This window comes from Heptranchias perlo, chromosome 28, assembly GCF_035084215.1.
Source record: "Heptranchias perlo isolate sHepPer1 chromosome 28, sHepPer1.hap1, whole genome shotgun sequence".
Lineage (NCBI taxonomy): Eukaryota > Metazoa > Chordata > Chondrichthyes > Hexanchiformes > Hexanchidae > Heptranchias > Heptranchias perlo.
In genome coordinates this window covers 37,559,115-37,581,465 of record NC_090352.1, presented here as the reverse complement: position 1 = coordinate 37,581,465, position 22,351 = coordinate 37,559,115, and the positions used below count along the sequence as shown (strand labels likewise).

The 22,351-nt window shown below is 42.8% G+C and overlaps 1 protein-coding gene across 7 annotated transcripts in view; it reads left to right on the top strand.

Annotated features, from left to right (window-relative positions):
• Positions 1-22,351, top strand: part of bcas3 (BCAS3 microtubule associated cell migration factor) — a 666,368-nt gene that overhangs the window by 312,761 nt on the left and 331,256 nt on the right. For 6 of the 7 annotated variants that reach the window (XR_010968541.1, XR_010968542.1, XM_068008504.1 and 3 more), the window contains exons 17-19: positions 4,670-4,714; positions 16,032-16,162; positions 17,653-17,818. Coding sequence is in view for 5 of the 7 variants with exons in the window: in XM_068008504.1 (XP_067864605.1) it covers positions 4,670-4,714; positions 16,032-16,162; positions 17,653-17,818 (342 nt within the window). In the remaining 2 variants the exon portion in view is untranslated. The remainder of the gene's footprint in view (positions 1-4,669; positions 4,715-16,031; positions 16,163-17,652; positions 17,819-22,351) is intronic. The other variant, XM_068008505.1, reaches the window with a different exon arrangement.

Sequence of the window (22,351 nt, the reverse complement as noted above, 5' to 3'; positions counted from 1 at the left end):
GGAAAGGAAAGATCTTGACATCATTGGAGGTGAGTCCTGGGGTTTGGCAGCATTGAGGAAGGATGAGAGTTTTGGGGTTTAGTAGCACTGTGGGGGAGATCTAGGGGTTTGGTATTGTGAAGTCGCTAGCACAGATACGTAATTAAATCAGTAAGCAATTAAATAAGAAATAATTGTTTTGGAATTCTAAGTATAAATACGGTAAAGCCCAAATAATGGAAGTCATCTGCTTTTGTCTCTCTCTTAGCTAGACCCTCTTAAAGGAAAAAAAAGTTGAAAGTGGTTTTGATGTGAATTTTTTGCTTAAAACGCTTCTTAAATTCATCTTGCAGCTTGTTTTCATATCATTTGGAATAACAAACTCAAATACAGTTATTCACAGAGCAAAGATACAGTTTAGCATTTCCACTGAGAAAAATAAATGCATTTTCTGAAAACAATCATTGTTTACAGTTTCCCAGTATGAACAAAATAAAGCACAGCTGATATAATTCCCCCCCTTTTTCTTTCTCTTTTTCTAGGCTTTCTCTGAAGTAAAAAAATAAACATTTGATAATAGTTTAAATCTTAAAATTTACCTGAAAAAGCTTTTAAACTCATTTGCCAGCTTCTTTTCAAACCATTTGGAAAAATAAAGACTCATGGATCCTGTCACAACATGAGGAAAGGTATGCTTCAAACTGAAAGAAATATTCTGGAGCATGTTAAGAAATTTGCCAATGAACAAATCAATAAATTTGCATAGCGAATCAAGTGGAAGAAATTTAAATTGAGGTAGGAAACATTTAAATATAAGACAATCAGCTGTAAGTATGACACACAAAATTGTATGATAGAGCCACAATGTAAAGTGTGTTACAACAAGTATACTGCCTGAATTGAACTGATGATATCCACGCATGGCTGTAGCATTTGCCGCTAATCAATGACAAATTATTTGTCGGTCATGGCAGTGCCATTGTTACTGCCTCAATGTCAATATCATCAGCCTTACGATAATTGTTAATTCAGGGCACAATGCAAGGGCACAAAGCGAAAAAACTCATATTTCGGATAGTAAGGAATACAGTCCAATAAGCAATACATAGGAACCGGAGTAGGCCATTCAGCCCCTCGAGCCTGTTCCACCATTCGATGAGATCGTGGCCGATCTGAAAATCATGCTATACGCGGTAAGCGTATAAATTCACAACTTACAAAAGTTACCATCAGGCTGTCGAAGGAGAAAATTATGCAAATTACCCTAAAACGGAAACACTTTACTAATATCATGGGGTAAATTTTAACCCCCAAGAATGGGTGGGTCGGGGGTGGGTGGGGGAGTAAAAATCTTCCGTTTTCAGGGAGGGACCACATCCCGGCTCCAAAACGCTTACTTCTGGGTTTAACCCAGGTAGGTTTGTCTGCTTGTGGACAGCAGGCACCAGGAAGTCCCACTCCCACTTAAAGCCAGCAGGCTGATACTTAAAAGGGCAATGTACTCGTTGAGACACTTGAGGTACTTAATATTATGTGTATTGGAATAATAAAACAAATTTAACCTTACCTGTTCGGGTTTCCCATCGCTTCCCATTCACATCAGGTGAAAACAGATGGGAAGGTCCGGATCCATGAGGTGAAGGCCTATATTGCATTGCTTGTGAGCCCGGAGGAGCAGGAGTGCTTCCCCCAGGCCCAACAAGCTCACCTGGCTAACAGGACCCCCACAATTGACCACCCCCCCCCCCAACTCCAACTCTTCACCCGACCTCCAGCAACCTCTGATCTTCTTCCAAGCCCCCCGATCTCTTCCTTGGCCCCCTGATCTTCTTCCCGTGCCCCACCACTGCTCTTACCCGGCCCCCCGAACTTCTCCCTGGCCCCCCCCTCAATCTTCTCCCCGGCCCATGAAGCCTCCGTCCCTCCCTCTGACCCCTGGCTGCGGCCTGCTGCCTTCCTGCCCGTTAGTCAGCCAGCCGCGAAACCCGGAAGGGCAATTGATTGGCCTCGTTAAAATCGCGACCTGCCCACTTACCTACCGGATTTTGCTCCCAGAAATCACCCCCGCCCCCCCCCCCCCCCCCCCCGCTCCCTTCCCGGCTCGCATTAGAATTCACACCCATGTATTTGAGTCTGACTGCGTGCTTTGCCCAATCACTAATAAACTCGTGACAAGTGTGCCAAGCAGATGCGAAGCTCTGTTAAGCTCAACGGTTCAACCTCCTCACTACCAGGTTTGAAAGTTAATTGTTACCTTTTAATTAAATAGAAAATAATGGATACCCCGGGGTTATTACAGGGTAGTAATTTAATTGAGGGATTTAGCTGACGTCATAAGCCACAATAGTAAAGCTTGAACAGTTTATAATTGTCACGCGAACCCAAGATTAGAGTCCTGCCTCGGAATCACTCGAGGGTGATTTATAGGTTCTGACTGTTCATTTTTAAGGGGTAACTTTATTTGATTATGCATATTGTTTTTGTGCCAGAGGCATTGCCTTATTCCAACTGCAGTACTGCTGCTGAGTTAAGAGTAACTTTGTGCGATGCTCCCACACTCACTTCAGATATTTGGAGACCAATACACACAGACCAGCACTTACTCAGGCTAAGTTGACGAATCAAATTTATTTATAAAATCAGGCGGAGTTATAACCTGGGATTTACAATGTACAGCTCATCAGTGCAATTACCAGCCCTTCTCCACCAGTTACAATGGTCTTTTGGAATTGAAATCGACACGGTGCTGAGAACCGACACAGTGAATTTTAGCAATTTATTCTCATGCCCCTTGATCACAGGATGTAGTCTTGAGGCATACCCAATTCTCTCATCTGTCCTTTCGTTAGCCACTCTCGCAAAATTCATTATTAATGGCTATGCCAGATGATTTTTTTTTGTCTCCAGGACTCTGTGTAAAACTGCAGGATTCAGGAGAATCATGCTATACACAGTAAGTGTATAAATTCACAAGATGTTGTGCATCAATTGCCCGAACCCTGATGGCTGATAAGATGCTTTTTAGTTTTGATTTCACAGTGAACTAGGAAATGTCCTATCTAGAAAACATTTCAGACATCTCTTAAAAGGAGCAAATGTAACAGCATTTTTGTAGCATTTTGTGGAGAAGCCAAACTTGAGCAGAACAGACTAAGGGCCTTTAAAAAAATATGGTTTGGCTTAATCTTCTGAGCCTGTGGTTTAGATAAAATACTTCAGAGAGACTCTTTAGTAGCCAGGATAAGAAACTCTTCAGTGTTGTCTTCAGTGATAACACGCTAGAGTTTCCAGTTCTGCAGTAGTTGCACAATCCAGCAATATCACAGGGATCAGCAGATGCCCTCAAACATACCTTGACGTGGACCTTTTTTAAACTAGGCTGCAGCGCTGAGTCATTCTCTTTGTAAGGGCCCAATAAAATTGCAAAACAACAATTTAAATGTAAAAATGCCTCTGGGTTTACATGACCTGCCGGTGTCACAGTTAAAATTCTACCATTTAGAAATCTGTTCATGTCAGTTTGACCTTCCCCCTCCCCTCAGTAAACAATAGGCGATATTTGGGGGTCTGTTTTCAGTTAGGGTGGAAATGTGGGTCGCGATGTGACGGAGGGAGAACGGACTGGGCCCACTACAAGTGGTCCCCTTGTTTGTTGAACAAAGATCACTGGTGCCAGTCAGAGAAATGGCCTGACGCCATGTCCTCCTTGGGAAGGAGGATGTGGCAAAACGGCTGAACTTAGAAGACGAAAGTGGTAGAGCGACAAAATGTCAAACGGAACAATTCTACTAGGTCTTCGAGTGTGCACAACATAAAAATGTGGTCCATATATATCACACTTGTATACGGGAGACCAACTCCATTTGTACAGTTGCTGCACTCGTCTGAGACACAAGACAAACAAACACCAGCTTCTCCATCATCAAAACAGCCTGTTTCACTCTCCAAACACTAACTCCTCTATCAGCAACACAGCTTGTCCCACTCTCAGATACTAGCTCTCCTGTGACAGGCTTACAGTGTACCTAGCCTACAGTACACATGGAAATACGCACACAGCACCACATGTCTAAGGATGAATCGCTATCTTTTACCCAGTTTGTACTATTAATTTTTTAAAATTGTAACCCAATCCTTAAAGGTGAAGAAATCAAGTTTTAATGAAATAAAAACAGAAAATGCTGGAAATACACAGCAAATCTGTCTGCATCTGAAAACTGAAAAGACTAGTTAGCGTTTCAGGTGGGATCTGTCATCAGTTCTGATGAAGGGGCCCACTCAAAATGTTAACCAGTCTAAACTGAATGGACTTGCGCAAGTGTGGTGTGTCTCCATGGTGGGGTGGGGTGGGGTGGTGGGGGAGGGGGGAGATAGTGGACACTGCATATCGGATAAACGGAAACTCTACCTGTGCGGACTCCTCAGTCACTTGGTCTAGAGACTGTTGAACACGGTGACGGGTTTCCATTCATGTCAGTCACCCACTGGGCAAAGAAAAGTTGCATTTCCGGTATTTTCCATTTTATTTCCAGTTTTTCAGCATTTGCACTTTTTTCTTATTCATTGCTACTCAATGAAGTGAGAGTGTGTTAACAAAATTTCATTTAGAATTGGTCCTTTTTTTGAGGTACGTTTTCTTTTTATTGATGGATTAATTCTATTTTTGTATCTTTTTTTTCCCTCACGGAAGACCTTACCTATTTGGGGCAGGATGTTTTTCCCTAAAAGCTCCGTGGTGAGTTCCCAGAAATGATCCTCCAAGCATGCCTCCACTGCATCCTCTGTACAGCATTGCTTAAGTTAGTGAAGTCAACATATTTTTTTTTCCAAAATTTTTTCCCCCCCTTGTTGAAGTATTCGCATGGGCTACTACGTAGATAGAGGCACCAAGCAACCAGAAACAGCTGCAGCTGTGATTGAAGAGCAATGCAAAATTGGAACAGAATGTGCAAATTACAAGAGGACACACATGAAAATGCAGAAGTTTCAAGCAGTCTCTTTTCATTTGCTTATTCTGGAAGTGGCTATTTTGTGGTGTTTTTGATGCCAACATTGATTTGTTAAAGCGTGCTTAATACCCTGTTCTGTAGCTGTGCAGACTAACAATCTAGTTATTGTCTTACTTAGAACATACTTTCAGCACGTCATATAAAATTCTTTTGGATCTTAATCCCAATATTTTGCTCTTAATTTTTCCCTAGTTCTTCCATTCCCTCCCCCACCTACTTTCAGAAAAGTCCAAACCATTCTCTCCAATACCTTGGAGGCTCAGGATATTGGCTTCAGACTTTCTCTGTGCGTTAACCCATTCACCATATACTGCCATTGATTCTATTTCTACACAGTCGTTAATGTGAGTTTCTTATTTGCCTAGAATTTTTTTCCTTCCAGGGCAGGTACAGCATGGTTTAGAAACAGAGTAAAGTTCCCTCTACACTATCCCATCAAACACTCCCAGGGTAGGTACAAGCACGGATTAGAAACAGAGTAAAGCTCCCTCTACACTGTCCCATCAAACACTCCTCACCTGAAGATGGTGACTCTTCTTGCCGTACGGTTCCACAGGTGTCACCAGCCTTCTGGTATGTCACTTCATATGTGAGCCTAGACAATGAGTGCCTCCTTTAGCAGGCTATATGACCCTCGAAGGCATCACTGACAAGCCTGAGCTAGTCTTCACATGATATAATGTTGTCCTTGGCACATACCTATTCAATCATCACAGCTGCAGTAGCAACACTGCCATCCCGGGACCAGGTATTGCAGTACGGCCAACATGTATTACTCCTTCCCTTTTTTTTATTGGTGCTTACTTCCCCTCAGCAGCACATAACATTCTCATCGTGAGGGTAGACAGCCTACTTATTCTGAGACCTCTCCCAGTGCCACTGTAACATTATTCTCTGGGCGTATGAGAATGGCCCAAAGGAATCATAGCCCTCCATCCTAGAGAATACCCTGGCTTTTATTCCACTGCTTCCTCTTCCCCAAGCCCTGAAGAAGACAACATTGTCTAATGGGAACTTGCTGTGTGGAGCACACTACATGACTGCAAAATTACATCTTGTGTAGAAACAATAAACCTCATTGCAGATTAGATGGGCAGGTTTAAATAACAGTATAAACTCATCAATCCTGCACTTGCGCTAGGGAGCTGTGTTCAAAGGGAGTGCAGGTTGGAGAATCGGTGCTACATTGTTGAATCCTATCTCCGAACCACAGCTCCTCTGAGGGATCAACGAATTTATGTTCGCAGATACAATGCTGCAAACTTGACTCACAAAGGAGGACAAATATTCTCTCATCAGGGTGGGTGGGAGGGACAGTGAAATTTCTTGACTTTACATCATACTGAAGAGGAGTTTGAGTGCAGCCTCCAGGGATTGGATTTTACCATCTTGGGACCAAGTCAGCAATTGTTTATTTCATCTGGACCCAATAGATTTTTTTTTTGCTTGAATTAGAACTCGCTCTTTGATTCTAAATTGCTCGCCTCAGCTGTCATAAGAGAATGATCTTCACTGGTCCTATCAACTATGCTGCCTTGTAGGCGCAGGAGTAGAAGGTGATCGATATCAGTGGGAGCTGGACAAGATTGCTTGTTTTTCTACATAGTGAAGAACCCTTTACCTACTTGGTGAAGAGGCATTTGATTGTTCCCATGTGGTGAGGAACCCCAGCCTGTAATTACATATTAATTTGATAAAACAAAAGTTTGGATTAGAATTAGCCAGCCATATGTTTAGAGTTTTACTCCCACACTGTTTGGCTAACGTGCCCCAGAGAAGAGTAACTTTACTGACAACCAAGGAAACACCTCTTATTAATGCTCAGCAGGTTGGGGTGCAGGCCAATAATCCCATGACCACAATGGGGTGCCACCAGTGGCCACAAGCAAGGACACTGAGCTCCTGTCAGGGAAGAAGTTTCAGTGTAGATGGGAAATCAGAGGAGACAGAAGAAAAAGTAGTGAAAAGTCACTTGCACCATTCCATTTTTGTACACCGCACAGAAACCTAGAAAGAGCCAGGTGGCTGTCCTCTCATCCTCGGGAACAGTGTGTGACGCTGTCAGAAACCCAAATAGGGGAAAAGAAATGAATGATAAAAATGGAAAAGAAAAAGTAAGAAAGATATAATTGATTTTAGTGAATTGCAAATGTCGGTGCCCACCTAGTATACTGAAGCGATAACCTGAAAACATTTGCGCTGGCTTAACTTTTTATAAATTGTGCTCTTGTGCATGAGTTGATTGTAACTGAAAAGTGTCTTGTGTGCACAGCTGTAGTTTAACAAAAAAGCCACCTCAGTTTCTGGTATTTGGTGCCTGTACTCACGAGCAGCTTGATCCCTTCAGTGATTTCCATTATTCCATAGTTTAATTTTTTCTGTTACATTTCATTATTATTTTAATTTTTTTGTGGTCACTGCTGTTTCCCATGTTTTAGCCAGGATTGCAGATATCAATTTCTGTTTCAGGACGTTTCCTGATCCTGGCCTTGAATGAATTCGTTGAGAACTGTGCTCATAATTTTACGCCACAGCTAGAAATGTGTTGCGGAGAGATGGGCTTTGCATGCTTTGACGTTCACACGTGTTTTACAATGTTCACTGTTAAGATTTTGCAGAATATCATTTCAGATAAAACAAAAACTAAACCACTTATTAGGAAATCTACTCGCTTCACTGAAAATAAAAGCCTAAGAAGATAGGAACGTGAAAAGATCATCCAGCTCAATATAATGCTTAGATCCAGGTAGAGCAAGAGCTCAGACCGTTTGATAAGAACACAAGGTAGGAATGGGGTTATGGTTGAGCCCCTTTGAAGAACCAGTGAAACAAGAACAGAAAATGCTGGAAATCCACTGCAGGTCAGTCAACTTCTGTAAAGAAAGAAAAAAGAAGTAAATGTTTGGGTATGACCCTTTCTCAGCAGTGAAAGATTGACAAAATAAGCAAGTGTCAAAGCAGGAAGATAAAATGCTTGTTTGTCTTCAGTTTGTCTTTTCTCTTTTACAGGTGCTGACTGCTCTGTTGTGCATTTCCAGCATTTTCTGCTTTTGTTTCAGGTTTCTAGCCTTTGCCGTTTTTTTTCATTTTTATTTGGTCTCACTGAATTGACTGGGTGTGGATATCAGATTTTTTGTCAATTATTGAGGCTTGCCAAGTTCAGCAATCTGTGACCCACTCAAGCCCATCGGGGGGATTTAATTTCCTGTGCATTTTCAGCGCACTTGTTAATGCATTCATGTAAAGTTCCTTTCTGCGCTACCTGATAACGGGTTAACGTAGCGTAGACAGGAATTTAGTGCAAACAGTGCACAGAGGACATTGACCCCCTAAGAGTTGAAGACAGGTTTATTGATGGGGAGAGGGCGATCTAAAAAATAAAGGAGAAAATACAACTGGAGTTCAGTAAAACCATGAGCTGTTGGCTCCAAGAATTTGAAAAGCATCCTTGTTAGGTCAAGGATTTAATGGCAGGCAAGTGTTTTGAGCGCTGCATTGTTTAGGCTAGTAAGCCTCCTTTTGCCACCTCACACAGACTTCATAAATCGTTAAGACACAGAATATTGCGTTCAAGTTGAAAGGGAGTTTTTGTTATATTTTTCCCCCCAGCACAGAACGATCTAGCAATCTCTCTGTGCAAATATTTTTTAAAATCCAGTGAGACAGTCTCATCTGTTTACACCAAAGCCTTCTTACTCTTGACTGCTGATGTGACTTGTAACTCAGAAAAAATTACAGCCAATTGAGTTGCTGGCTTCAAGTTTAAAAATTTAGGAGGTGAAATCGAAATTTAGAGGAGAGAGAAAGATTTTCATGCATTTAGCACCTTTCGTGTCCTCGGGGTGTCTCAAAATGCTTCACAGCCAACAAATTATTTTAAAGTGTAGTAACTATTGTGTAGGCGTACGTGGCAGCCAGTTTTCGCACAACAAGATGCCACAAACAGCAATGAGATAAATGACAAGTTAATCTGTTTTTGGTGGAGAGATAACTTTGGCCAGCACAGCGGGAGAACACCCCTGCTCTTTTTAATAGTACCATGGGATCTTTTACGTCCACCTGAACAGGCAGATGGAGCCTCGGTTTGATGTCACATCTGAAAGATGGCACCTCTAACAATGGAGCGCTCCCTCAGTACTGCACTGGAGTGTCGGCCTGGATTATGTGCTCAAGTCTCTGGAATGGGACTTGAATCCCCCCTCTGCCCCCCACTTTCTGACTCAGAGGTGAGAGTACTACCAACTGAACCAAGGAAATATCATTTTCCGCTATTGTAATGAAAGGAAACCGCTTGACAAATTCTAAAACTGTGGACAGTATACCAAGATGCAAAATCTTGTTGGCAAAATAAATTTTAAACTAAGTTTATAAGTATGAATAGTTAATGCTCGCTGCCATTGGCTATTTGATAGTGGTGATAGGAGCGGTCAGGTATTTTACATATTGTCAGCACTGGGAATGGACACACAGGTAGAAGGACCCCCTCCATCAATCATATAAATGCTGTTATAGAATGTCATTAACCACATCTGCATGGTCACAGTATCAATAGGTTGATATATTGTGTTGCTCACAGTCCGTGTGTCGAATCAATTACTGTAGCAAAGTGTCAGACTGGGCGTCCCCCTGTGCATCTGTTAGCCATTTAGTTTGTCGTGACATGTCATCGTATTGTTAAAAAGTCAAGCTGCTCATCACTAACGTCTGCTATTAGATCATGTCTGAGGTAGACATTAAGTGCGTTTGATGTTCTCGTACAGGCTGTGCCATAAACATCCCAGATTAATGGGCTTTTATTTTTTGATAATACTGTATAATTTTCCTGAATTGAAAAGATGTTCAAAATAGCTCTCATAAATTTAACCCTGACTCTGAGCTGCTTTTACTTTACGGCCACGTGCAGTGTGGTAACATCTCAACCACATGGGAACCATTTTGCGGACTATAATTGGCATTTTTCTAGACCTTTCTTTCATTATTTTAAAAATCCTCCTTGACGAGGATAACTAATTCTGTCTGATGATCGACTGGTCTATGGACTCTTGGACTGATTAAATTCTGGGGAATTCTTCTTAGATCTTAGTTCTGGCAGCAAACCCGAGCTCTGTGGATTGAACTGAGATTTGCATCATCGATGTACAACGTCACGTCTGGAAGGTCTACCAATTGATAAAGGCCCTTCTCCCTGTGAATTCTCACAAGAATGGGCCGAGCGCAAATAGGCCGTATGACCTTTTCTCATCTAGGCTGACACTCCAGTGCAGTACTGAGGGAGTGCTGCACTGTCAGAGGTGTCATCTTTCGGATGTGATGTTAAATTGAGGCCCCATCTGCCCTCTCAGGTGGATGTAAAAGATCCCACAGCCACTATTTCGAAGATCATCAGGGGAATTCTCCCCAGTATCCTGGCCAATATTTGTCCCTCAACCAACATCGCCAAAACAGATTATCTGGCCATTATCACATAGCTGTTTGTTGGACCTTGCTGTGTACAATTTGACTGCCGCGTCTCCTACATTACAACAGTGACTACACTTCAAAAGTTCTTCATTGGCTGTAAAGCGCTTTGGGATGTCCTGAGGTCGTGAAAGGCATTATAGAAATGCAAGACTTTCTTTTTACAAGGGAATCTAGTGTGGTCCCACTAGAACTACTGGGTGGCTCCATGCTACAGTGATACTCTTGAGTATTTCTCATTAAAATGTTAGCATATTTTATAGCCAGTTAGTAAATTTATGTTATAATCTGGGAAAAGTGGAAAATTCTAGTCTTGAATTGTTTTTGGAGATGGTACAGAAATACATAACCTGAAACGGGTTTAAGGTCAGTTTGGATTTAAGTAATATAGTTAAGCAACCAACGAGGAATAGACCTGTGTTTGGATTTGGGGCTGAAACGGGAAAACAAACTTGGGACCTTTAGTTATGTGGGTTGCTCTGGGATTCAATGGGAGGGATATCGTACAGATACAAATATAGAATCCAGAGAGGAGGTACCTGGATGTGACGAGCTAAAGGTAGGCAAATCATAAACTGCTCAGCTTATGCTTTCACCAATTCTACTGGAGAGACATTTTGGATTGCAGACACTGAGGAAAACATGCAAATCCTGAAAAATCCCCTGTCACACTGGGATACACTTGCCCTATGCGCAAAAACCAAAGCAAGTTTTGTTAATTTGCAAAAATACTAAATTTCCCTATTTTGATTCCTCAATTGTTGTAATATATTTTAGATAATTAAACACATTACCTACATTAATTATAATTTTATGCTGTGTCTCACAATGCGTGATGCATATATTGGGGTTCCAGAGAGTGTTCAGATCTCTCAGTCTCAAGGGTAGCTTTAGAGAAGAAGGAGAAATATGTGCTTGCGGGAGATATGGTTGAGGCGTTTAAAGTTATGGAGGGGATGCATTAGGTTAAGATATCAAAATGAATAGTGACAGAAGGGGACATTCCATAAAGCAGGTAGGAAAGAGTCACGTAAAATGCCAGGAAGTACTTCACCTGCTAAAAGCTTGTCAACCTCTTGAACAGGCCACTCGGCATGTGGTAAATATGGATACACCACATTGCCTTAAAAAGGGCCCTGAAAAGTTATTACTGTATGACAGCCATTCACAGTGGACTTTACACTGAGTTACATCGAAACTACAGCACAGAAACAGGCCATTCGGCCCAACTGGTCATTTACGCTCCACACGAGCCTCCTCCCTCCCTACTTCATCTAACCCTATCAGGATACCCTTCTATTCCTTTTTCACTCGTGTGCTTATCTAGCTTCCCTTTAAATGCACCTATGACATTATGAGCAATGATCGTTCCAACTTGAGGGCAAGAGTATGATGGCTATTGTGACGGTTAGAGGGTTAACATACTGTCCTTTTCATTTGCAGTTTGCTGCCTCGCTTTCAGCTAATACTATCACTGATGGTTGAAAAGCAGTGACAGTTTATTACCCTCTCGTTCACTCTTTCATTCTCACATCTACATTAGCCATTGACTCCTTTCCCTTTCTAGCCCATGGGTGAGACTCTGAAACACATCTGCCATCACTTTTTGCTCGTAATTCATGATTCCAGTCATTAGCAGCCATCATTTCTGCAGTGACCTTTTCAGGAAACTGCCTCTTAACCTTTTTGTACTAATAACACCATTTCCTCTTGTAGTTGGACAGTTTGAGTTTTGATGATGAATAATAATAAACCATTCAAAACATTCTTCTGACCATCTATTCATTTAAATATTGATAATTAGAGTTGAGCTGTTGAAATGCTTAAAATCTGTGATAGAAAAAAGGTGGCTTTTTCCAGAATCTCAAATCAGGACAACGATTAGTGGCCCAGACAGTCAACACTGGATGGCTGCATGCACTGCACAATTGGGTGCAATTCCATGTGAAGTGTGACCCACAGGGAGTTACCATATGACAGCAATGTGTTGGAAGCTTGCCATGTTTCACTACAATCTGGTGTGCTCCCACTTCTTTCTTTCTTCTTACCAGTTTAATGCTCATTAAGGTGAGGAATGCTAGCGCTGGGGAATGGTACACTTTCCACCTCGAGCCCAGAGTGCGGCATCCAGCACTTCCAGGGCAGGTTCAGCATGGTCAGATGCAGATTAAAATTCCATCCACCCTGGTGCAACAGTGTGCCCCAGTCACTGAAGAGCACTCACTACTGCCTCAATATAACATTTTTTCATCTGGCACTCCTGTGTTCACCAAATTAAGGGCTGTTTTGTGCTGAGGGGCCAACACTCACTGGGAACTGGGCTGAGACTGCTCAAACTCATGGCACTTAGAGCCAGCAGGCAGAGGAGCTTTCACCTCGTTAGTCAGGGCTGGATTTGAACCTAGGACCCAGAGATGAAAGGCTCAGAGGCCCAATCCTCTTCTCCTGCTGTTTCCTGCTTGGAAAAAAGGCTTTTTTACGTGCACATGGACAATAGGAACGCAACAAAGTGAACAGAGTGTGCAATGGCTCTGTTGAAAACTCCCACTATTAGTTTGGGAACGCCAATAAACTGCACTCACAAATTCCTCACACTGAGCCTGGATTACAGCTCCAAAATAACATAAGGTTGTACTGGCAGTTTAATGGTCTCTGAAGGCGCCACACACAAATATCTATCTCCCCCAGTTAATTTTCCTTCTTTATAGGCTACTCCACCCTACAAATCTCTCTCCAGCAGTGACTCCAGGATGATCTGGCCACCTGACGTCTATACAAAGGCTACCAGTGCCGTCCATTTGAGTTTTTATTTTCCCCTTTCTCTGAGGGAAGGTACTTAATTATTGTGTTCTATCTAATGGCCCAGCTGAGAGGTGGCTGAACTCCGAACTGAGGCAAGTGGGTCCGAGCAACAGGCAACCCTGGGATTTGAGTTTGTGATCACGCGGTTGCGACCTGTGTGTTCACTACTTGAGCTCTTCAGCGGAACAGATTTTCAATTCGCAGCCAACTTGGCTAGAAATTGGACACATGTAAGTTAAATCAGGGATAGATTCAGCTCCTAAAAGTGGAACCCTTGCTTTTGCTTGTTTCAGGTTCATTGTATTAGCCAACCTGGATTAAAGCTCAGGGATAGCGCTAATCTTAATCAAAATGATATTAGCCTTATACCAGATGACCCAGCAATAAACTCACAACTATGTTCACATTTCATTCAAGAGTCTGGCTTGTTTGTGGTGGTACAACCAGTCTTATTTATTACTGCAGTTTAAAACAAACACTCCACAAACTACTTTTGGGTTGGAGTCAGTCCACTGAAAGTCCTCTTAGCTCAAAATGACTGTTTTTATTGTCACTGGTTAAACCTGCCATGCGCAGGTCACTGGGAACATTCTGTGATTTATGAGGTGTGGAGATCTGTTAGTGGATGCAAGTGTGCAAGTTTAACACAGAAACTACTGACAGACTCTTGGGTTCCTTTTTTAAAAAAAACAAATAATGGTTTATACGTTGAGGGGAAAAAATTTACAATGATTACATTTCAACTATATAGGACCATCGATCTTTGTGGAATGAACCTTGTTGAAAGGTAGACAAGTCTACGAACAGAACGCGTGCTTTGTAAGATTGTTCACTGATTTTGGTAGAAATGTGGCCATAAATGTAGGTTTTGAAGAGGTTATTGAAGGTGGGAAGGGCAGTAGCAAGACAAGAGAGGATTAGGAAGAGAATTCCATAGTGTACCAGCTGAAGGTGCTATCATCAGTATTGGAGAGGGGTAACCGCTGAAGACCAGAGTTGGAGTAATGGGAGAGAGTATGTAGTGCTGGAGAAGATTGCTTTGCTATCTGTTGTTGATGAGGGTGCTGGTCCAGTGGGGACACAGCTTGCTGCATCAGATCACAATGACAGTACCTGTAGCTTAGGGCTGTCACCTGTCCGAGATCCAGCCAGATAGCCCAATTTTTCAGTAAGCAGTAAATGTCTTTATACCACTACTGCTAAGGCCCTGCTTAACTGCAGACAAGCTGAGAAATTGGATATTATTTATTTCCTTACTGAAACAATACATATACTCCTGTTAAATTTTACATGCTGTTAATCATGCACTGCCTGAAAGGGTGGTGGAAGCTTATTCAGTAGTAACTTTCAAAAGGGAATTGGAATATACTTGAAAAGGAAACATTTGCAGGGCTATGGATAAAAAGCAGGGGAGTGGGACTAATTGGATAGCCCTTTCAAAGAGGCACGATAGACCAAATGGCCTTCTGTGCTGTTTAATACTGTGATCATCCTAAGTCTCACTCCTCCCAGTCCTTCCTCTCTGGTTTTTTGACTTGGTAAAGTGTGACAACCCTACTTGCATTCCACATTTAATATTGTTGACTCCCATCAAGATCCATATGTTTCTCCATGCTGCTCATGAGATTTAAATTCACCCACTGTTACCGCGTTCTTTTTGGCGGCAATTTCCTTGAAATCCGAGTTCAAAAAACAGCAGCATTCTTTCCTGGGCTGTGTGAGCGGGAAAGGATCTCTATGTCCCCTCAACCAATCAGCTTGAAGCAAGCCATGTTGCGCGAACCAGGAAGTGAAACTCATTTGACAAACCGCGCACACTAAAAACCAAGAAGTGCCCGATAGGGTTAGTAAATGTACTATAAAATGAGATAGAGAAAGCAAAATATAGAGAGGGTAAGATTTAAAGACTAAGATAAAAGAGACAGAAAAAATTTTTTTTTTTCAAATGTCCAAAAACTATTATTAAAATCAGGAGTAATGAGACTCCACATTTTTAAAAGTTAATTTTCAATGCCAGAGAGGTTGTTTGGCAGCCATTAATACTTACCACGCTGATAAAAGTTAGTTTCGTCCTAAAAACTCAACGTACCTTTTTTGTGGCGAGATTAGATTGTTTCTAGCTGGGTAAGTGAGAAAATTCGGCTGGTCCATTGATTGTAGCTGGCGAGGTCCCTTTAACGCGAAGCTTTCACATCACTGGTGAATCAGGAAGAGCAAGTTCCGGATTTCCGCGTTTGACTGCGCAAAAAACTTGCTCTTCGATTTGCCCATTAACAACGGTGAGGCTCACCGTTAATTTACTAGCAATTTCCAGCCCATCAGGTTGGGTGTCACGGAATTAACAATGGATTCAAAATGTCCTTCTCCACGAATATTAACATACAGGTTCACAAATACAGTGGCACCTGCATCATAGCAAATTTTTCATGATCTTGGTGAAAACACCCTTAAAGCAGTCCTAACCTCAATAACATAATCCAGTGGTAGGAATACTTCCAATTATACAGCAAAGAGGTTTGACTGTGAGCTGCCAGTTAATGAAAGAATCACTGTCCAGTTGTCCTTTTGTGTAGCATTGCTGCCTTGTTAATTGTTCATCAGAAACTTTATTATCTGACCACAAAGGTGTAACTGTTCAGCATTAGTACTTTTAGTTCTTCGTCCAATGGAAATGTTGCTGTGCAGCAAGGCGTGTGACTAGAGGACTGTTCGAGAGCAGGCAGGTGGGAGAAACGGAGACCAACTGCAAACAGTTTCATGAAGTCTCTTCTGTTGATTTTTCAGCAAAAGCAAGTCCAGGTCAGCCCCGCAGATTTCACCAAGCAAGGCAGCCGGTGGAGAGTTTTGTGTTGCTGCCACTTTTTCTTCATCACGATCCTGGTTAACGACCAACCCTGGCCTGAAGCGGGAGAAAGGTGAGTGCACTGTAAAATTTTTAAGCAACTCCTCTGGTGCCTCATTGGGTAAAGCTGACTTAGAATTAGATTAGTGAAGCAATCTATGGTTTTGTAAAGAAATGCAACTCAGAAGTCTTTTTTCCCAATTTTTTTCTTGAAGGCATTCACTGGGTCACTAGTTAACAATCAGGAGTGGGTGTCCTCGCTGATTTCCGCACTCTCACTACCCATCGTCACTAAGACCAATTGTAGCACAGGCTGGGAATTGAACGTCAGACCTTCCAGTGAGCATGGCTCAGTGCTAGATTTGGCCTTTGTGCCCCTGGGTAAGCGAGGTGGAAAATGAACTCTACCTTGCTGCAGTTTGTTTCAAGGCCCACTCCAGGACTTGAGCGTGTCATCTAGGCCGATACTTCATTGCAGTACTGAGGGAGTGCTGCATTGTTGGAGGTGCTGAGATGTTAAACCAAGGCTCTGTGAGCCTTTTGAAGTGAGTGTAAAAGATTCCATAGCACTTTTTCGAATAACAGGGAGTTTACCCAGTGTCCTGGCCTCAACTAAGACCAACAAAACAGATGAACTGGTCATTCATCTCATTGCTGTTTGTGGGACAGTGCTGAATGCAAAGTAGCTGCCATGTTTCCCTACAAAACTACAGTGACTGCACTTCAAAAGTAATTTGTTGGCTGTGAAGAGATTTACGATGCCCTAAGGTTATGAAAGATGCCATTAAATGCAAGTGTACATTTTTGTTTTCCCACTTTATGTCAACACTTTCAATTTGCCTTGCCCCCTACGCTCCCTGTAACCAGGTAAAAGACACATCTGGGCCAAGGTGATCTCTCTCATAACCACCACCATTCATGCCTCATCATATCAGCTGGCCAGAGGCAGGTTTTGAGAAGCAGAACTCACTTGTTATTTTTCTTGCTTCTGCCCACTGCTCCAAAGCTGGAGCTCTCTAGCACCATTGGAAGATGCTCGGTAGAATTGCCTTTTTTATATTGAGACAGGGTAGGTAAATGAGATTAGAGTAGATAGCACCAGAACAGGAGCAATGGTCCGAATGGCCGCCTCCTGAGCTGTAACTCCTATGATTCTGTCAAATCTAGGTTAAGCATGATGGTCCATAGTCCAGGGAACAATCAGGGGGAAAAAAAGAGTAGGATGGAAGATGAGGTAAATGAATTGGTCATCAGGTGACACGAGGCCTGAACAGAAAGGTATCTCCAGTCCCATACGAAAGATTACTCAAAGTGGGAAGTTAAAGCACCAATTATCTTGCTATGTGTGACATCTAAAACCAGTCGCAAGTCAGCCTTTCGGTACAGGGTTTTCAGCCTAAAGCAGTTGTGTTGTATGCCAGTCGCTGTTCTCGGGCTTAGTTATCTTGAAAGGCGGCTAAATTGAGGTATCCATTAGGGCTGGAATTTGAACACAAGACACTGGGCTTTCAACACTGCACCACTCTTAATACCCCAAGCCTTGTTCTTCTATTCTGTCCATAGATCAATCAAAACAGTCAGTAGTGGATTCCCTGTTCATTATTAGTTGCTATGGTAACCTGGTGGAGCATACGATTGAGCCACGGCCAGTCAACACTGTGCAGAAGATCAATGATGATACTCAGCTGGAGCTGTTGACGTCTCCTCGAGCCAGCTGGTCTCTGGCCAGGTAAGATGTTCAAACACACTTCCTCAATATGTCTTGCACCAGCAGGGCCTGACCTATAATTATTAAGGAGTTTCGTTGCTACGAACTTGTGACTTGCATTAAACGTGATACTTTTGCAGGCACGTGACTACAAGTTCTCTTTCGATATTTATTTAAACTGCTCCTCCTGAAGAGTTAACAGTGTAATCTTCACGAAGAAGCTCCTTTATGAAGGCTGCACTTTTGAAACAGGGCAAGTTGGTAGACATGGAAGGAACGATTTTAAAACAGTGTAGGAGTTACTCAGACTGGCGGGAGGTGGGAAGTGGTGTTCCACAAGGATTGGTACTGGGACTGCTGTTGTTCATCATTTACATTAACGATTTGGACTCTGGAATCGGAAGTACAATTTCAAAATTTGCAAACGACAACAAATTGGGAGGTATAGTTAATACTGAGGAAGACTGCAACAAAATACAAGAAAACATTAACAAACTTGCAGAATGGGCGTGTAAATAACAAATTAATTTCAATGTAGATAAGTGTGAGGTGGTGCATTTTGGTAGGAGGAGGCCACATACTCCTTGGAAAATAAGAGTCCAAATGGGGTAGAGGAACAAAGGAATCTCGGGGTACAGATTCACAAATCACTAAAAGTACCAACGCAGGTTAACAAAGCCACAAAAATGCAAACAAAGCACTGGGGTTCATTCTTCAAGGAATAGAATTCAAAAGCCGAGAAGTTATGTTAAACCTTATAGAACCTTGGTTAGACCACACTTAGAGTACTGTGCTCAGTTCCGGTCTCCATATTACAAAAAGGATATAGAGGCACTGGAGAAGGTGCAAAAAAGATTTACTTGGATGATTTACATGGTTATAACTATCAGGAAAGACTGAACAGGCTGGGGCTCTTTTCTCTACAAAAGGGAAGGCTGAGAGATGACTTAATAGAGGTCTTTAAAATTATAAAGGGGTTTGTTAGGATAGACGTAGAAAAGATGGTTCCACTTGTGGGGTCTAGTCTAAAAGTAGGGGCCATAAATGTAAGATAATCACCAATAAATCTGATCGGGAATTCAGGAAAAGCTTCTTTTACGCAGAGAGTGGTGAGAATGTGGAATTCGCTACCAGGTGGAGTAGTTGAGGCAAATAACATAGATGCATTTAAGGGGAAGCTGGATAAACACATGAGAGAGAAAGGAATAGAATGATATGTTGATGGGGTTAGATGAAGTTGGGAGGGAGGAGATTCATGTGGAGCATAAACACCGTCATAGACCTGTTGGGCCGATTGGCCTGTTTCTCTGCCGTAAATACTTGTAACTCTCGGCGGGTGTTGTGTGGGTGAGGGGCTGAGGCCGACTTCAAACCCTCCAACCTTCCACAGCATGAGGCCCAGAAGATTTGAACTCCCAGGCCTAATCTGCGTAGACCCTGGCGGGAAGCTCCAGCTGGCTGGGTGGGCAGGAGGAGATCTCGGGCAGCAGGAGGCTGGGAACCCGAGGGAATAAATTGTGAGAACAGGAAAAGAGGACTCATGTGTAAACTAATAAAAAGCAGATTAGGACTGATGTCAGGAAGTTCTTCTTCACACAAAGAGTGACCAATACATGGAATAGTCTCCGGGTAGAGCAGTGGAGGTAAAACCCCCCAAATCATTGAAAAAAATCAGATGCTGAAATGGCAGGGGAGGGGGCATGGAGTGTGTAGTGCTTTTCTGCCTCTATGAACTAAGATGGGACAAATGGCCTTCCTCATCTGCAATTATCTTGTGACTTAATTCAGCAGAGACTGGGAAGGGAACATGGGACTGAAGAGCTCAGTACCGCACAATTGTTGCATTTACCCACTGAGCTATTGGGAAGTAAGACATTTTTATTCAATTATAATCCTGTCAGCTTAATTGTAATGTTTCATTGAGGGCTGTTGATGTGCCCAATCTCCATATTTTTATTTGGGTGGGGGGTGGGGAGGGAGTTGAGGGTAGAAGCTTTGGACATGTACAACAAATAAAGCTTCAAGTGGCTTAGAACCAGAGGGTTGGTTAAGTACAATGATAGTTATAGGTAATGGGAACTGTGATCAGTAAATAAGCTTTGAACCCAGCATCTGAGCATCAGAGCCATGCTAAATCAATGAAATTGTGACGCAACGAAGCTTCCAGTTTCTGTTAATGAAAATTTGAAAGACTGTTTTTATGAGCTGAATCCTTTGAATCTCATCGACAGTCATTAGATTCATTCATTTCACCTGATCATTATATCCGAACTTTGCAATTACTGAACAACAATCGCCCGGGATATCATGTGTTTTAATGGAAAGACAATAGAAGGCAAGGTCAGCTTGAACTGTCACTACCTATATTTTCCCTTTGATATGCTTCACTGAGAAGCAGAACTCATTAGGAGGGGTACTTGGTATCTGTTTGAGGTTTGTTTTGCTTGGTAGCCTCTATAAACTGTATCTAGACAAAACTAAGCAAATGAATCACCGGCAACCATTCCCAGTTTCTTTTTCCATCTTTTCTCCCCGTCTCCTCTCCTGATGGTGTTGACTCATGTTGGGGCACGGTTCCTTAAGGCACCAGGCACCCTCTGTACCTCTCCCAACTAGTCATTCTTCACTTGTGATGCCAGAGAGGGAGCGGCAGCAGATTATTCAACCACGGGAAACATCACAGCCGAGCCCTATCCTGTCCCCGATGTCCTGGCCAATATTTATCCCTCAACCAACATCACTAAAATAGATTATCTGGTCATTATCACATTGCTGTTTGTGGGACCTTGCTGTGCGCAAAATCGGCTGCTGCATTTCCTACATGACAACAGTGGCTACACTTGAAAAGTGCTTCATTGGCTGCAAAATGCTTTGGGACTCCTGAGGTTGTGCAAGGTGCTATATAAATGCAAGATCTTTCTTTCATCACTTGTTCATTCATGTGAACTCATCAGGGGTCAATGGATAGAGATCAGGAGTGGGAACCCAGGTTGATTTTTCTCCTCCCTAACCCAGGGACACTGAGACGAACTAGCATTTCTACTGTGATCTCGCCTGAGAGCTGCTGAGACCACAAGTCATATCAAGGACCTTCCTGGTCTGTAAGGGCTTGACTACTGACTGCAAATTCAAATTACACGTACAATAGCACCTCAGTTCAAAAGGGGCTATTCAGTTGCATCCAGGGAACTCTAGCTTTAGATGCTCTCCCTTTCCCCCGAATGGGAATGTGTTTAGTCTGTACCCAAACTATCTCCTCCAAAAACAATTAAACATGATAAGGCACTATATAAATGCAAGTACTATTACTAAAATGAGGAACACAACTAGCATCCAGCATCCTCAAAGGTGGAATTAATCTTCAAAGAGTTGCAGTCTCCAGCATCAGAAATGCTGTAGATTCAGTAGCCTCGATTTTTATTCCCGGACGGGAACGCAGCAAAGCGAGCGAAGTGTCTGTCCGGGAGCGGCAGCAGGCAGGCTCTGCCGGTTTTAATGGCCGGGCCTCGTTTGCATGCCCTTTGTTGAATTCCTGACCAAAATAGCTAGGAAGTTGGCGGGAAGTAGCTGCCGGTCGGAGACAGCCGCCGGGGACCAGAGGGAACGGTCTCTAGCACTAAAATTAGTAGTTAGGAGGGAATCCCGGTCAGGGCGGAATCCCAGAGCAGGGTCGGCCCACGGTTATTTTATGGGGCCAAGAGGAGCACTAAAGAGCACATTTAAAGAGGACCCTGCCAGCTTGGGTCGGGTGTGCTTGCTGCCTGCAATTTATTGAGCTTCTCAGAGTGTGGAGGAACCCCTTCACTGATGAGTGAGCTATGCCTTTTGCCCAATATGAATTGTTGAATTTCAGTGGGAAGTTCGATCAGGATGTTTCCCTCTTCCCCCACACAAGTGTTAAGGCTCTATTTAGGCAGTGCTCAGGATACCTGTTTCCAGGCCTCTGCCAAAGCTGCTCTTTCACAGAGTGGGAGAGTTATGTAAGGCTGGTTGACTTGACATTCTTCTCAGTGTGTAAATGTGTAGCTTCCTCTCGCCACCCCGCCTAGTGGCAGGCTGAGAACTCATCATCAGTGCATCCTGCTGCTCCATTATTTGGATGATGTGGAGATGCCGGTGATGGACTGGGGTTAACAATTGTAAACAATTTTACACACTGCCTGAGGAAGGGGAAAGCCCCCGAAAGCTTGTGGGATTAAAAATAAAATCGTTGGACTATAACTTGGTGTTGTAAAATTGTTTACCATTATTTGGAGGGAGACTGTGGACCTTTTGATAAAACATCATCTGAACAGTGAGATACTACAAAATATCTTTTCAAGCAAGTGTCATCCATCACCCATCTAAAATGGGGTGAACGGACAGCCTTTTGTGATAGCCATTAACGTTTCAGCTCAGCTATGCTTGCCAAAGTGGGGCTCATGGGGCCTCATCATTGCATATGGATCTAAGTAAATATTTATTTACTACTGTTTACAACCCACACAGCTGGAAGCAATGGTTGGTGGTTCCTTTAGTGGTTGTGCCCTTTCAGGACTGCCTGCTTTCAGTCAG